The following is a 15,914-nucleotide window of genomic DNA, read 5'->3' on the forward strand; positions in this document are numbered from 1 at the left end:
GGAATAAGCTACCCTTCACATAAACAATTTGGAAACAAAGATGGTAGTTTTATCCCTATAGGAGTGTGTTAACCCAGTAAGTAGTCATTATGTGATGGTCTCTTCTGACAGCATGCTGGTAATAGCATACCTCAGGTAACAAGAAGGTACACATGTGGCATCTCATGTGGAGGCTTGGAATATGTTTCAGTAGGCAGCCTTAAAAGGGATTACCCTTGATGTTTGCCCTATTCGAAGGAAGAAGAATATTCTGGCAGGTAGTCTGTCCAGGTGAGGCAAGGTAGTACTCATAGAATGGTTTCTGCACCAATCTGTAGCATAATCCCTGTTCAGACTGGTGGAGACCTTTGGTGGCCTTGTTCATGATGAGACTCAACAAGCTCCCCTTTTTTATGTCTCACCTATAGGCCTGCCAGTGCATATCTGGGTACTCAGGTACCTGCCTGTTGATAATAACCTGGGTAATAAAATGAGCCATTGGGTACCAATATACTTTATAAACGTTTTCAGTCAGTGCATGTGGCCCATAATCCCTTATCTTGTAAAGGCAACATTCATTTTGTTTTTGAGTAGAGAATCCTTTGATCTAGTCACAAATTTAACACACACTCTTGTTTAATGCCAAGTTGAGAGTTTCCTCATCTAGTAAATTTTTTACCTCAATTTCTTAGCTTTTTTCCATATGACAGCCCTTTGATTGAGCCAAAAATGTGATACTTTCTCCGTGGCAAGTGACAGAGGGTGGTTATTTGATGTTGCCCCACAACTGACTCATTTGCAACTTTTAATAGATTTCAGAAACTTATAGAACCTAAGCTTAGTCTCTACATAAGCACCTGCATATAACAGTGAGGCCAGTAAGATATTTATGATGACTAGACCATGACTTTTTACTAGACAATGATGAAGGATTTCAGAACTTTATCAGACAATGAGGAGGGATTCTTGGACTTTGTTCATGATGATATTAGAATTATTCATGTTTCATTTCTTTATTTCACATTTTCATCAACTGTTGTTTTTTTTTTATTTACTTCATACTTTCTTACAAATAAATACAAAATGAGCAGTTCTTTTATTTGCACTTCTGTCACCTAAAAATTACACTTTTGCATGCCATTCATGCTGGTGTTACTCTACAACAGAGAAATTCAGGTTGGTACACACTGAATACAGTTTCCCTTTGTTTGGGTACTCGGGTAACTGATCATTAAAATCGATGGGTACCCAATAGATTTTTTTTAAAACTTTTGATGGCCATGCTAACCAATCCTAGTACAGTGGACCTGGGCAGTTGATGCCATCAGTCTATGGTGGGATCATCTATTTCCTTACACCTTCCTGCCCCTCAGAATAATTCTGCAAGTGTTACACAAAGTCACGACCTCCACAGCTCACTTTGTTCTGATGGCCCTTCTGTGGTCCCAAGATGGTGGTTTAGCAACCTTCTTGACCAATTGATAGATCAGACCAGGATATTACCTCATATGAGATTTCTTCTAGCAGCTCAAGGGTCTCTTCTTCACAACAGCCCACAGATACCAGACTTTCATGCATGGCTTATTTCAAGGAATCGATCTGCCAGGATATTTTTTCAAGCAAGGTTGCAAGCTTCATCATCCATGCATGGAGACAGTCTATGTTCAAGGTCTACAATGCAAAGGATGGAAGTTTTTGCAATTGTTGCAATAGGAAACACATTAATTCTAGCTTTCCCTCTGTAAATGTTGTACCAGACTCCTCTCATCATATTTGAAGTCATTGAATGTTTAATTTCTATTATTAAGGGCTATATGGCAGTTCTGTCCAACACACACAGTTTGGATCCTCACCTTTGCAAAGTATTTTGAGCTGTAAAGATCATTGTCTTGATCACTAATGCCAAGATGGATTTTCTCATGCATACATATGGCTTTGTCAAAAAACCCTCATCAACTTTGGGTGAAGCATTCTTTCAGAAATGTATGCTTAAAGCTGTTTTCCTGCAAGAAAAATGGAGTGAGCTTCATCCATTGTCTACATAATAAGGCTGTTTACTGTTCAGTAGCAGTTATGAGCTTGTTTCTCTCCTTTGTCAACCAGGTGTTTTGGCAAAATGCCAGCTTCCTTCACTAGCCCTACTCAGTATAGAAATCCCTAGTTTCAGTTGCATCTGTACTGGAGAAGATCAAGGTAGGCTTCTCTGTTCAGTTTGGGTATTAGTTTTATATAGCCACATCAAAGTGGAGAAGAGGTAAGAAGTGTCTCTCAAGGGCCCAGCTGATATTTTGGCATTCACCATTTCCAATTGTTTTGTCCTCACTATAAAGACAGCTTACCAGTTGGTCACACACATGCATCCGAAAATGCATTTCCTTCAAATTCTGACACTATTAACGGATTTTCAATTTCATATTTAGGATGAATCATCATTATGAAGGTAACACAGTTCATTATGTTACATGCTTGTTCATCCTTAAGGTCAAGGTCACATATTTGCATTGAGGTTTTGGTTAAAGTACTTCATTTACATTTTTGTCTAAAATTCCTTCAATCATGATTCATTGTGAAGCTAAGACAAATCATTCTGCAAGATGCTTCTTAAACTTGAGACCTTGCATTTAAAATCACATTTTTTACAGTAAGTCTTTGATCATGGGCTTGATATGCAGGCATTCGCATTCTCTGGTATTTTAAGAAAAAATATCTATTCCCAGGGTAATGATGAATGGTGTCATGTTTTAAGTTTTGATTTATGTTTAATTAGATGTATGTGAGAATCAATGCTACTTAATGTTTTGTTCTAGAAAGTTGCTGCATTTTGTTATTAGTATAGCACTTTAAAAGTATCAATTGAGTACCTTAATTTCAGGAGAAATATTATGGGTTACAATAAAAGTGAACTGTCGACTTGCCGCTTCAAACCAAACCATCCACCAGATAAGTTCTGCCCCATATTCTTACTCAGCGACATAGTTGGTCTTGCTGGTGAACAGTATGATGAAATGGCTGTAAAGGTAAAATTGTTAGCATCTTGTCAGCAACAAATCATTACTGCATTTTTTTAGACATAGTGCTAATATTTTATTGCAGTGGTTTCACTAGGCAGGGGAGACAATGCTGTAAAGAATTAGCTTTTGTGAATTCATGAATGAATTATGCTTTAAGGTCATATTACACAGTTTTCACAAAATTTCACTTCTTCACACATGTAATCTGATTGAGGTTTAATCTTTGTGGTGAAAACTGCTAAATGCTGGAATTTTTTTCTCATACAATCAAAAATAAAATTGCCTTTCAGTCTTGCTAATGGTTTTATCATATTTTCAAGTCCGAAATATTTCAGATGAGTTTAAAAATCCATCTGAATGCATTAAAAATAAATTTGGTATTTATGCCCAACCTTTATTAAGAAGAATGAATTTTTTTACCTCCAATTATATGGATATTTAAGAAATATAGTTTGCCTTTCTCTGGACAGAATTTGAAGAAAATCTAACTTACAGAATTTGTCTATTTTCATAAAAAATTTGGTTCTTTTGATTTTTAAAATTATTAATATTGAATTTGTCAGCAGCAAATCATTGCAGCATTTTTGAGACATAAAATATTTATCTTGAGTGCATCGTTTTGCATTCAAAACTTATTGGTAAGCATATTGGTATATACTGAAGCATACTTGTGAACCTTCTGGATGGGAGTATGTTTCTCACAAATTGAGGGGTGTCTCTTATCTCGCCTGTCACTCACTGAAATCTCCCATGTATGCAAAATTATTATTGAAAAATTAAATTTCTCTTTTTTTCACACTTTGGTTCCATGTAGTATATTTACATTAATACTGCCTGTGATCATGTGACTGTGAACTGAGGGTGAGACCATTTGGTTGCAAGTTTCAAGCAGCATTCAACAATTAATGTCCCATTGATTCTCTCAGCAGGGTCAGCTGGCTTCAGTATTAGAAGTTTTAGTGGAGATGGATGATACTGTGTGTGAGCAAAAGTAATTCCGAAAGGATTAAAGATGTTACCATTAATTGATTATTGTATGGTTACTAAAGAGCTCAGACAGCGTAAAACAATTAATATTACTTTGATTCTCTCTGAAGGTTATGTTTGGCTTTGGTGCTTAAAGTTGTTGAGATGGATTAAAGTCTATACTAAGTATGATCAAAAGTAATTTGGACAGGATCAAAGATGTTAATTGATTATGGTTGGATTACACAAGAGCTGAGTGGCATAAAACATGTTAAGTGTGACTTCATTGTTTACAGTTTGTTAAGATTTCTAAGCATCATATCCCAAATTCCCAAAATGCCAAAATCTAAGAAACAGAGTTATCAGATGAAATTCTATGATAGATGGAAATGGGAATTTAAGTGGTTGGGGTAAAGTTCAAAGGGACATGAATATACATTCTGCTCTTCCTGTATAGCTGATCTTAAAATCTGTTAGGGTGGCAAGAGTGACATCACACATCTTGAAGAAACCCCTTGTCATAAAATCACATTAACCACAACGTAAAGTATGGCATGACTGAAATCCATGTTTCCAGAATTCACATCAAATGTGGATAAAGTTACACTTGTTTGCCAGCTGCATAGCTAAACATGTTTCTTATTTCCTGTTTCCTGTTTCTTATAGCAGATTATTTTTCAGAAAAATAATGGCTCAAAAATTGCACAAAATAATAATAATAAATATCATCATCATCATCATCATTAATATATTAATAATTTACTATATAAGCTCACTTTTGTGATGTATTATCTGCAGAATGTGTCCAGTGACAAAATTTTATGCAAAATGTGTTTGACACTACTGTGGATGACGACAGACACTGAAAAGACATTTCTCCATCATGAGGAAAATTTTGGCTGACTTTAGAAGAAACCTAGATTTAGTAGCAAGACATAATCTCCTTATTACTAAGACTGACTCTAGAAGAAACCTAGATTTAGTAGCAAGACATCATCTCCTTATTGCTAAGATCAACAGTGATGAGGACTGACACAAATATAATCCAGACTGATCTCATAACAAATTCTAAAATGCTTGTGGTACATATAAAGAGCATATGAATGGCAACAAGGTACTGTCAGAGGACTGAGTTGATGAGAAAGTGTCCAAGTTTTAATATTAAAAAATTATAAATATGTTCAGTAGTGTACTTTTTGCCTATTTGCATGCTAAAAATCAGGTTTATGAAAATCCTCCATATTTTGAAGTTGAAACTCCTGACCAAAGTTTGGAAATCTCATATGTCCTGAACTGACCTGTCTTTTCTGTATCATGTATACTGAAGTAGTCCTGGTTTCTTGTTAAATACCGGTAATGTGATTCATATAGGTCATATGTCAGGATTCAGTTTTTTTTATAGATTGAAATTCAGCCCTGTGTAAAATACTAAAATGCCTGGCCGTTTTAGAATGGGTCAAAGTCAGTCATAGAAGATTTTGCATTAACAATTTTGGTTTACATTTTTTATTTGCTTGTATTATATAAACCCTTTGATTGTATTTACTTCATACTTGGAATAAATCATTTTGAAGCTAGGATAATTCATTTGGTATTATACATGCATGATACTTGCACTTTAGGGTTAAGGTCACAGTCAGAGAAAATCTGTGTTAAGGTTTTAGTTAATGTTTTTTTCTTCTTTGATTGCTTATATCCCTTATATCCCTTGATGGATTTTATTGATATTTTGGATGAGTTATTTTGAAATTAAGACAATTCAGTCAGCAGCATGTGCTCTGCTTTAATCTCGTGGTCAGTATCTTAGCTACAGCTAATTTCCTTATGTTTTCTAAAATCATTTGATGGATATTGTTTATACATTGGATGAGTCATCATGAAGCTAAGACAGTCTGTTGCATGTGTTTACTCTCCTCTTTTTGATCTTAGGACAAGGTTACATTTTCCACTAATGCTTAGATTATGGACTCTATATTTCTTTGAACTTCAGTTGACCTTATGATTAATGAATCATTTGAGACCAGACTACAATTAATAGTCACATAAGATCTTTTAAATATCAGGCAAAAGTTTATTTTCATGGTGGTCTTTTCTATCCTTATAAAATATGATTTTTGTTTAATTTTTATTTTTCCCATCTTCAGGGAGGTGTGATCCAGATAGTGATAGAATGGGATTGTAACCTAGACAACAGTCTAGATGAGTGTAACCCTGCATACACATTTAGGAGACTGGACACAAAAGATGATGTTGTATCACCAGGATATAACTTCAGGTTAGTAACTAAGACACAGCCTATATCTGCTCCATTATTATCTTATAACTTCAGGTTAGTAACTAAGACACAGTCTATATCTGCTCCATTATTATCTTATAACTTAAGGTTAGTAACTAAGATACAGTCTATGACTGCTCCATTAATACATTAACACCTGGTGACGAGTTTACATGACAGGAGGTAGTAGCCTACTGCCAAGTTCTGTAGCATCAAGGTCATGTATGATACACTAAAGTGGGTGGTATTATAGAAATGTAGACAGATGTACCAAATAATCTGGAATTTCTAGTTGCACTACAAAATACAGAGAAAGAAACCTCATTTTTTTCTACCCAGAATTTGCCTGTGGTCAGAATCTGATTTTGTGTTCAGATTTTAGACTTTTTGGTCTCACATCTAAGGCAGACCGGTATGAACTGCAAACAGGCAGATGAACCTTTGCAAAAAGTAGGATAAGATGGGCATTTGGAATAAAGAGTGGTCTTGATACAAAAATAATGGGTCCATTAAGCAAAAAAGAAAAAAAAAACTCCAACTTTTACCCTTCTGCTCATGCGCAAGCCAAATAGCCAATGAAAAATGATGTTTCTAACACAACTAGGTATTATGTTTTTGAAAGATCACCTGGATGTATTCAGAAATAGCTATCAAAATGTGCTTCCTACTCGAATTTCAGACGAAAATGACACAAACCTCCAGGGGTTAATGTGTTAATATAGTCAGTCTTATAACTTCAAGTTAATACATAAGACACAGTCTATGACTGCTTCATTGTTATCAGTCTTATAACTAAAGAGGTAATAACTAAGACACAGTCTGTGACTGCTTCATTGTTATCAGTCAGTCTTCAAACTGAAGGATGTTAAAGTTACATCTTTCCAAGCTACATAGAACAGCAGACATATAAGATTCCATTCAGCTTATGCTGTTTTGATTTCTTTATAGCACAGGGAGTTCATTAGTGGAAATTGCTTGGCAACCCTATTCTGTGGACACATGTTATTTGTTTGCCTGTCTGTTTGTGCATCCATCTGTCTCTCCATCCATCTCTGGCATCAAGACTTAAATTGGGGTTTGCATTTAGGTCAGTTTCTCTGATGCATTTTGTTGCAGTTTTGCATTTTGATGTGTAAACTCATTATGAGTTGTTCTACATCATGTTAGGTTGAAAACTAGTTCTCACTAGACTAGCTTTTAGGGTTTTTAACTAACATTTTTTATGCGTATGAGGCCAAATAAAAAAATGTCTGGTTCCAGTAACCTGATGTACAAGCTATTTTAATGGCCCTGACCCTGTAACATTTTACCATGTATGCAGAAGAAAAAAATTGGTAATTGAACAGTTAGGTGGGGATATTTATGTTAAAAGTTGGTGCATAAAGCTTAACTAAAGCTCACATTGGTATGTTTTAAATAAAATTTTCAAACAAATGTTGGAATCATTCAGAAAGCTTAACTTAAAAACCACAATGATAGATTTAATGATAATTTTCAATTAAATTATTCAGTCATTCTTGAAATGTTTTTGTATGTGGTAAGATGATTTGAAATACATAATAGATTAATACTGACATTATTTGTTATTAATTATATGAAATTGTGTTGAAAACCTGGGGAGTAGTTAGCTACATGCTGAGCGATCCAAAGGGTAATATCCAAGGTATTCCAAATACTAATATATTGATTTGAATAAACAGTCAAGAAAATACCTGCATGCTCACATGACAAGTATAAGGTGACATATAAGAGAATGTTGTTTTTGAAGTCTTCAATCATTCTTTTCAAAAGTCTTATTGTTTTAATCATTGAGCACATGGAAGAAATAGAAAAAATTGACAGCATTTTCATTAATATTTTTTTCATTTTCACAATAGGAGTTAGATTATGAATAATAAGGCAGTCTGTAAATTTTATTTATCTGTTTATCCATCTAAATGAAACTGAATTAACTTCTCCCTCACATTTTCTGTGAATATATCATTCTTCTCAGTTTTAGCTTAGCTGTCCATAGACTAGAAAAGCTTATGGGATGGCCTGTTGCTTGTCATCTGAATGTCTTTTAGTTTAGGTTTGTTATCACCACTCTTCCTAAACTACTTAGAGGATTTTCCATACACACACAATCATCCCAGTTGGTCCTAAATGAAAATAGTGCTGTTCAGACATCCAGTATGGCCTCCATGGGAGCCATCTTGAAAACCTTGTTATCATTACTTCTCCTGAATGGATGGTCATATTGAAAATGTTGCTTATTTGACATCCAGTATAGCCACCATGGCAGTTATCTTGAAAATCTTCCTATTACTGCACTACTGATATAGGGTTCCACCAGAATAATTTTTATGTCAGTTTGGTCCTAAATGAAAATGATGTCTGACATCCAATATGACCATTAAAGGGGACATTTTGAAAATCTTATTATTGCTTCAACTCACGAACAGAAAGCCATCTTTTTATGGTGTCTGGTTGGTTCAAAAGTGAAAATGGTTATGCTTGGACATCCATTATGGCCACCACAACAGCCATCTTGAACAGTGTTGCTCAGACATCCAGTGTGTCAACTAAAGAATCCATCTTGAAAATCTTGTTATTGTTATTCCTCCTGAATAAATGGATGTATCAACATGGAGTTTAACCTGAAAGACTTCTTATGTTGTTTAGCTGATTCTAAATGAAAATAGATCCAAGCAGATGTCCAATATGGCCACCATAGCAGCCATTTTAAAAATCTTTTTTGTTGCTGCTACTCCTAAATAGAAAGTCATATTAGGCTGCTGGGGAATTTCAATGGAAGACTTCCTATGTTTATTTGGTCTTAAATAAAGAAACTGTTGATTTAAAGTCAAATATGGCTGTCACGGTAGCCATTTTGAAAATCTTATTGCTACGCCTCATTGATGTAAATTAATATTGACATTTTTCATCAGCAGACTTCTTATGACATCTGGTTACTGCAAATGAAAATGGTGCCAATTTGACATCCAGTATTGCCACCATGGCAGGCATCTTTAAATGTTGTTGCTGCTACTCTTACTAAATGGAAAGTCATATCAGCAGTGGGTTTTCACCTAAAGATTGATTCTGATAAGCCTGATCTGACTTCAGTTTAGGCCGATAAGTCAGCCCATCACCTGTGATGATGTTGATTTTTGGGTGAGGGGCTGATATCATCTATTCATTAAAAGCTGCAATTATCTGCATCCAAATTTGGCTGCACACATCGGTGTACATTTTATACACTTACTGGTATTTCTCGTGGCTGTGCAGCTACTGCCGGATGTAGATTTCTTTTGGTGACATACATTATATTTCCGGAGCAATTCATATGTTTGGTGACTTGTAAATCCATCTGGAATAGCACAACCATCTGTCCTGTGGCCATTTTGAATTTCGTGCTTGATATAGCTGTTACCAATTACCGGTATGTGTTTAAAGTGTACACATGATTGTTCTGGAAAGATTTGCATACAGCAAAATTGCACATTTTAATGAACAGGTCACATCAGACCCACATATCGTTCATCAGTATCAACACAAATTTGGGGGGCTGATTTATTGGACCAACCTCAGATATGGGCACTATAGCAACCTTTTTGTCACATATATTTCTAAAATGAAAAGTCATATTGACATGGTGTTTTTCACTTACAATGGTGTCTAGTTGGTCCTGAATGAAAATAATGCTGATCTGACATCCAGTATGGCCACCATGGTTGTCATCTTGAAAATCTGGTAGTTACTCCCTCCAGAATAGATGGTCTCATCAACATAGGGTTTTGTCCCCAAGACTTTGTATGATGTCTAGTTGTTCCTAAATGAAAATGGTACTCCTTGAAGATATCCAGTATGGCTACCACAATGAACATATTGAAAATCTTGTCACTAATTGTCCTGAATGGATTGTCATATTAGCATGGGGTTTGTACCAACAGTCTTCTAAATGAAAATGGTGCTATTTTATATCCAGTATGGCTAAAACAACAGCTAATTTCACAATCTTATTGCTCAAAAATATCAGAAATGGTTTCACTACCCAGCTGATATGACAATCCATTCAGGACAATTAGTGACAAGATTTTCAATATGTTCATTGTGGCAACCAAACTGGATATTTTCGGGGGGCAGGGGGGGGGGGCACCATTTTCATTTAGGACCAACTAGATATCATACAAAGTCTTCAAATTTTTAGTTCATTTGAGCCAGTACCACATCTTCCAAGCCTTTTGAATATACATAGATGCAGACTGTTATCCAAACCTTATTGATGTCCCTTGGAAACTTTTCAGAACTGAGGTTCTATTCTTCATTACAAAAATTATTGTAACACTGTCTGTTGTAGATATGCCCATTATTACAAGGAAGGAAATGGTATTGAATACAGAACACTTTACAAAGCCTATGGAATCAGATTTATCATCACAGTTCAGGGGAGCGCTGGGAAATTCAGTTTTGTTCCCTTGATGCTCAATCTTGGCAGCGGTCTGGCTCTTCTGTCAATAGTAAGTACGATAATTTCTTTATGTGCTCAATACTGTATCATGGTTCTTTAACATCAGAAACATTTTATACTTTCAGCTCAGAGTAGCTGGTATGAAATAGGATTCATGTTTTTTTTTCTTCATATAGATCTGAGTGCATTGCATTTACATAAATTTCATAAAACATTTTGTCATATCTTACAGACTGTATAAAATGATAATATGATCTTGACATCAATAATATTTAACAAAACTTTAAGGCACGTGTCTCAAACATGGGGCCCATGGGCTGCATAAGGCCGCCAAGCTGTATCCTATGGTCTGCAAAATGATTGGTGTCACAAGGTGTCATGACATAACAAAGATGGTGCAGCCCATGGGCCATTGAAAGTGCCCTCATGTGGCCCTCAGGGTTTTTTAGTTTGAGACCCCTGCTTTAAGGGATTTTCTTATGTACTAACAACAACAACAACAAAAAACAACAACAACAATAATAATAATAATAATAATGTAGAAACCATAACTAAAGTATTTTGATTTGCATTTAATAATTTTTTTTCAGGCCACCATACTTTGTGACATTGTAGTTCTCTATGTCCTAAAGGCAAGATCAATATATAGAGAAAAGAAATATGTAGAAGTAGTTGGAGATGATGCTTACAAGGTAAGAATAATAAAATCTATAATGTGTAGTGGAGTGGGAAGGAAAATCTGGACCAAAGAATCATAATTTCTGGTCAGGAATGAGGCTTCTTATGAGCCCATGGGCAAGATTTCCATGTCCCTTACCCATACATGGATTATTATTTTCTCTCATCCCAGATTTAAGATAGTGTTTGAAAACTAACATGGTAAAAAGTCTACTAGTAGGATATAAAGTCAAGAGTTTGGATCAGGTTTTCCTTTCTGACATTCTACCTAGACATTATTTTAAACTGTTTTGAGATGTGAAAATATTATATAACTCGATGTTTATTCAGGTACTGTATATAGTTGTCTCTTTATTCGTGACTTAGAGATGCCAAAATTTTAGAAAACTTCAACTGGGTACCTGTCGATCCTAACGATTGGTTACCCGGATACCTGATCAAAAGCAAATCATATTAAATGTGAACAACCTGAACTGCCTTGTTGTAGGTTCACATATGTCAACCCCCAAGAGATGTAAGTATCAAGAAAGCATAATCTGAGCATAAAAAGAACAATCCATATATTACATGCCATAATTATAGAAAACTGTGTATAAAAACGTACTTTTATTTTTGCTGCTTTCCTGGATCAGCAGTTAAAATTTTTGTCACAAATTGGCTGAATTCATATGGATTATGAGCTAGTACAAGAATATTGACACAGAAGAAATTGATAAGTTATTTATGTGTAACACTCACTTTAAGTAGTCTGCATGTCTACAGTAATTTTCGTGAATAGTCGTAAAGTCCACAAATGATGGCTTTTGTATTACATCACTGTCAATTTCTTATTTCAAAATTTTAAAAGTGTTATCGATTTGTCCTTTTCCAGTTCAACATATTTTTTAAGTTGAACAAAATCCCTCTCCTCTAACATTATTCAGTCAAATAACTTCCATTAGTCACATCGATAAAGCCCATATATTGCAATCCACTATGTATGTGGTATCAAATGAATCTTTGACACATGGTTTCACATTAAAGAAACCCGTCTGTTTTCTTGGAACTGTTTGATGTATATACTATAAATAGAAAACAAAGAAATTAGACTTACTCGGTCTAATGAGGAACACAAGGGCTGGTATTGCTGTTTCTAATTCAACGATCAGTCATATATGTAATAAAACAAAAATAAGTTGTAAATAGGTGCAATACGTCATTCTTCTTTGGCCAATGAGACAGCAGCATTACATTCAGGGAGTTGCACTTGCAGATTATGTGGTCTGGCATTTCTTAAAGGTATGAAAGGAGAAAAGCGTCTTCCCTTGTATTATTATATAGTACATGTATGACAAGTAAATTGTAAGCAAAGATATGAGTCCCTGTGATGATGAAAAAATGCACACACAACATGAGCCTCAAACTGTAATTGTTACTCTCTGTTTTGATCAGAACTCTTGGATATTTTTTTTTAAAGGGGTACCCAGTTGTCCATTGTATTACCTGGGTTATTATCAACAGGTGGGTACTCAGTTGTCCATTGTATTACCCGGGTTATTATCAACGGGTGGGTACTCATTGGCATTTTTATGCATGACCATACCATCCTTATTAAAGGAATCACGTTGTAATGAAGGAAACTACAGTGAGGGAATGCTGTAAATATGTACCATATAAATAGTTATTTGGGGACGCCATATTTCTCTGTGCATGATAGAAGAGTCTGAAGAAGTGTTCTTATAGGTATCAATACACTAATTAAGTTATTCTTAATTTTTGTTCACATTTTTCATTTTCATGAAATCCATTGCATTAATATTTAGTTCGGATGTGCTAGGACTGACTTATGTTACTGTATTAACCATTTATCTTGGAACTCTATTTGTTAGGACACCATAAACTAATCTTTAAAGTAATTTTTTGTGTTCTGGGATATCTTTCTTGAGGTGTTTTCTTTGTATAAAGTGCCTCAATACAGCATGGTCCCTCATATAACATAAGTTGAGTATGGTTATGAATGTAGTCTCAGTTAGAATATACAGTGTTCTTTCATTATAAATCGTCATTGTGAGATACTGAAATACATTAGTGGGAGAAAAAGTGATACCATTTTATTGACACACTGGTAATATCACTTTTAGGATAATCTCTTTTCCCATTCACAAAAATATAATAAACTTCCCTAACTATTTTTTTTTGTGAGGATACATTTTCAACTGTTATATCATATATATATATATATATATATATATATATATATATATATATATATATATATATATATATATATATATATATATATATATATATATATATATATATATCTAGTTTAGTAATGATATTAATTTATTTATTCATTTGCTATTGGAAATAATTCAGAGGACTTCATAAGTAACGAATCCACTATTTTTGTGATTCTATGTATTTCATTGCATTTCTATACTTTGTCTTAAAATCTTCAGAAAATGGAGGAATTAAAGATTATCATCATCTCTCTCTCTCTATCTCTCTCTCTCTCTCTTTCTCTCTCTCTCCATCAGGATGAACAGATCCAGTATCCTTTAATTTCAATTTATGTAATGAATGCAGTGTCATAACAACAATGCTTATAAATGAACCCCAGACAACACAAAGTAGCCATTAAGAATTATTTATTTTATAAGTTTGCACAGACATCCAGCATATTGTCAGTGACTGAACTTGCTTGGCCTCTTGCCATTAGGTATTCTGCATCACCCATACGGTATCATATAGTGTATATCTTTTAACACTCTACTTGCAGTCTACAGTACTAACTTACATTTAGAAAATTATTAATTCTCATCATAATCATAGTCACGTTTGAAGCAGATGGAAAGATGAGGCATTGATGAGCATTAGTTGCCATGACAATTGATATATGGGTATTATGTCTGTTTCCTAATTAGACTGCAAGCTTCTCAAGGTCATGCAAAATTCTTGTTTGAATGCAGAAATAAATAAAGAACCAAAATTCTTACAAGTCAACTCACAATTGTTAATGTCATTTGTTTAAAGATGTTACGCTATGAAGTCTGTCTGATACAACTGCTCAGCAATGTTTCTACAGTACAATGACCCCAAAAATGTTTACTGTACAAGCCATGCAAGAAACATTTAGGCAAAAATAAAACTTCCTTTTTATATGAAAAAAAGCATTGATTTGACAGGATACATACATTGAAGTATCTTGTGAACTAGCAAAATTTTTAAAAAGTTGCTGTCCTAAACTTATTGTAAAAGTTTGGAAAATTCCTTTTACTGATGCAGTAATGCAGCCATTGTGTATTGCAATAACACAAAATGGAGAAATAAATCCATGCAGTTTAATGGTTTTTGTTGTAAAAAAATATATATAATAGAAAGAAAATCTGTGTTTTTTTAGCAGCTGTAAGGAAATATTTCACTGTTGAAGAGGAAACATTTGATATTGTAACAAGGGTAATATTTCCAATCCACTCATGAAATATTTCCTTTTATTTATTTGGAAAATGTACATATTCTCTATTAATCCAAGGTCTATATAGTGTTTTCTTACATGCCCCCCCTCCCCCCATAATACCAATATGGTCGTGGATCCATGGTCTATTATAATATACATTGTTCTCTCACAATACAGTGTCTCAGTACAACACAGTCCTTCATATAACATGGGTATGATTATCAATCCAGGGTATGTTAGAACTTCTCATATATACACGCTTAAAAGTTGAGTCAAACAGCAGACAACAAAAATCATTTATAATGTACCTGCAGATCAGGTCTGTGCTGTTTATTTTATTGATTGCTCCTAGCATACTGCACAAACCCAGATCTGCCAGCACATTATTTGATGGCAAATTTGGGTTTGTGCAGTTTGCAGTTGGACTCATAAGTGAGTGTGTGTATATATATATATATATATATATATATATATATATATATATATATATATATATATATATATATATATATATATATATTGTTACAAGCCAGGGGTCTTTACTTGACCAAGTGGTGTCGAACCCTGGAGCAATTCCCGCTAGAAGTCATAAGTTTACCCCAAATTTACAAAGACTTCCATCCAACTTCAGTTGTAAATTAGAAAGCCTGACGTGTCCGTTCTATACATAAATTTTACTTAAATCAATGCAAGACCACAGATCTCATAACCTGCCAAATATCTATCAACCACACATCTGCATTGTTTCTCTTCATTAGTTTTCTGTACTGCCAGCAGTTCACGCCGTAGAAACTATATCCCCTAACACAGTGAACTATTTTATCTACGCGACCTTAGGCCAGTCAGGTTTCCAGGCACATATTGCCAGTACAACTGCGTCATCTTTGCCACCATGGTGATATAAATGGTTTCTGCCGAGTCCCTTATTATCAATTCCATTGTGTAATTTATCGGTTTCCTACCAAAAATAATGTCACTGCAGTTACACCACCAATGTACACCACTAGATTTTAGTAGGGATTTTGTTATTCCAGGGACACTCATTCGGTTTGGATCTGAATTTACTTCTAGTGAATCATGGCATCATGGAAACTCACTTACACTTTACTCCAT

At 34.5% G+C, this 15,914-nt stretch overlaps 1 protein-coding gene across 3 annotated transcripts in view; it reads left to right on the forward strand.

Annotated features, from left to right (window-relative positions):
- The window catches only part of LOC149775305 (P2X purinoceptor 4a-like), a 62,707-nt gene that overhangs the window by 24,655 nt on the left and 22,138 nt on the right, over positions 1-15,914 (forward strand). For all 3 annotated transcript variants that reach the window (XR_016416598.1, XM_089944182.1, XM_089944183.1), the window contains exons 7-10: positions 2,852-2,996; positions 6,101-6,231; positions 10,574-10,733; positions 11,275-11,376. Coding sequence is in view for 2 of the 3 variants with exons in the window: in XM_089944182.1 (XP_089800308.1) it covers positions 2,852-2,996; positions 6,101-6,231; positions 10,574-10,733; positions 11,275-11,376 (538 nt within the window). In the remaining variant the exon portion in view is untranslated. The remainder of the gene's footprint in view (positions 1-2,851; positions 2,997-6,100; positions 6,232-10,573; positions 10,734-11,274; positions 11,377-15,914) is intronic.

The sequence above is a fragment of the Sinohyriopsis cumingii genome, chromosome 19 (assembly GCF_028554795.1).
Source record: "Sinohyriopsis cumingii isolate HCF-2022 chromosome 19, ASM2855479v2, whole genome shotgun sequence".
Taxonomy (NCBI): domain Eukaryota; kingdom Metazoa; phylum Mollusca; class Bivalvia; order Unionida; family Unionidae; genus Sinohyriopsis; species Sinohyriopsis cumingii.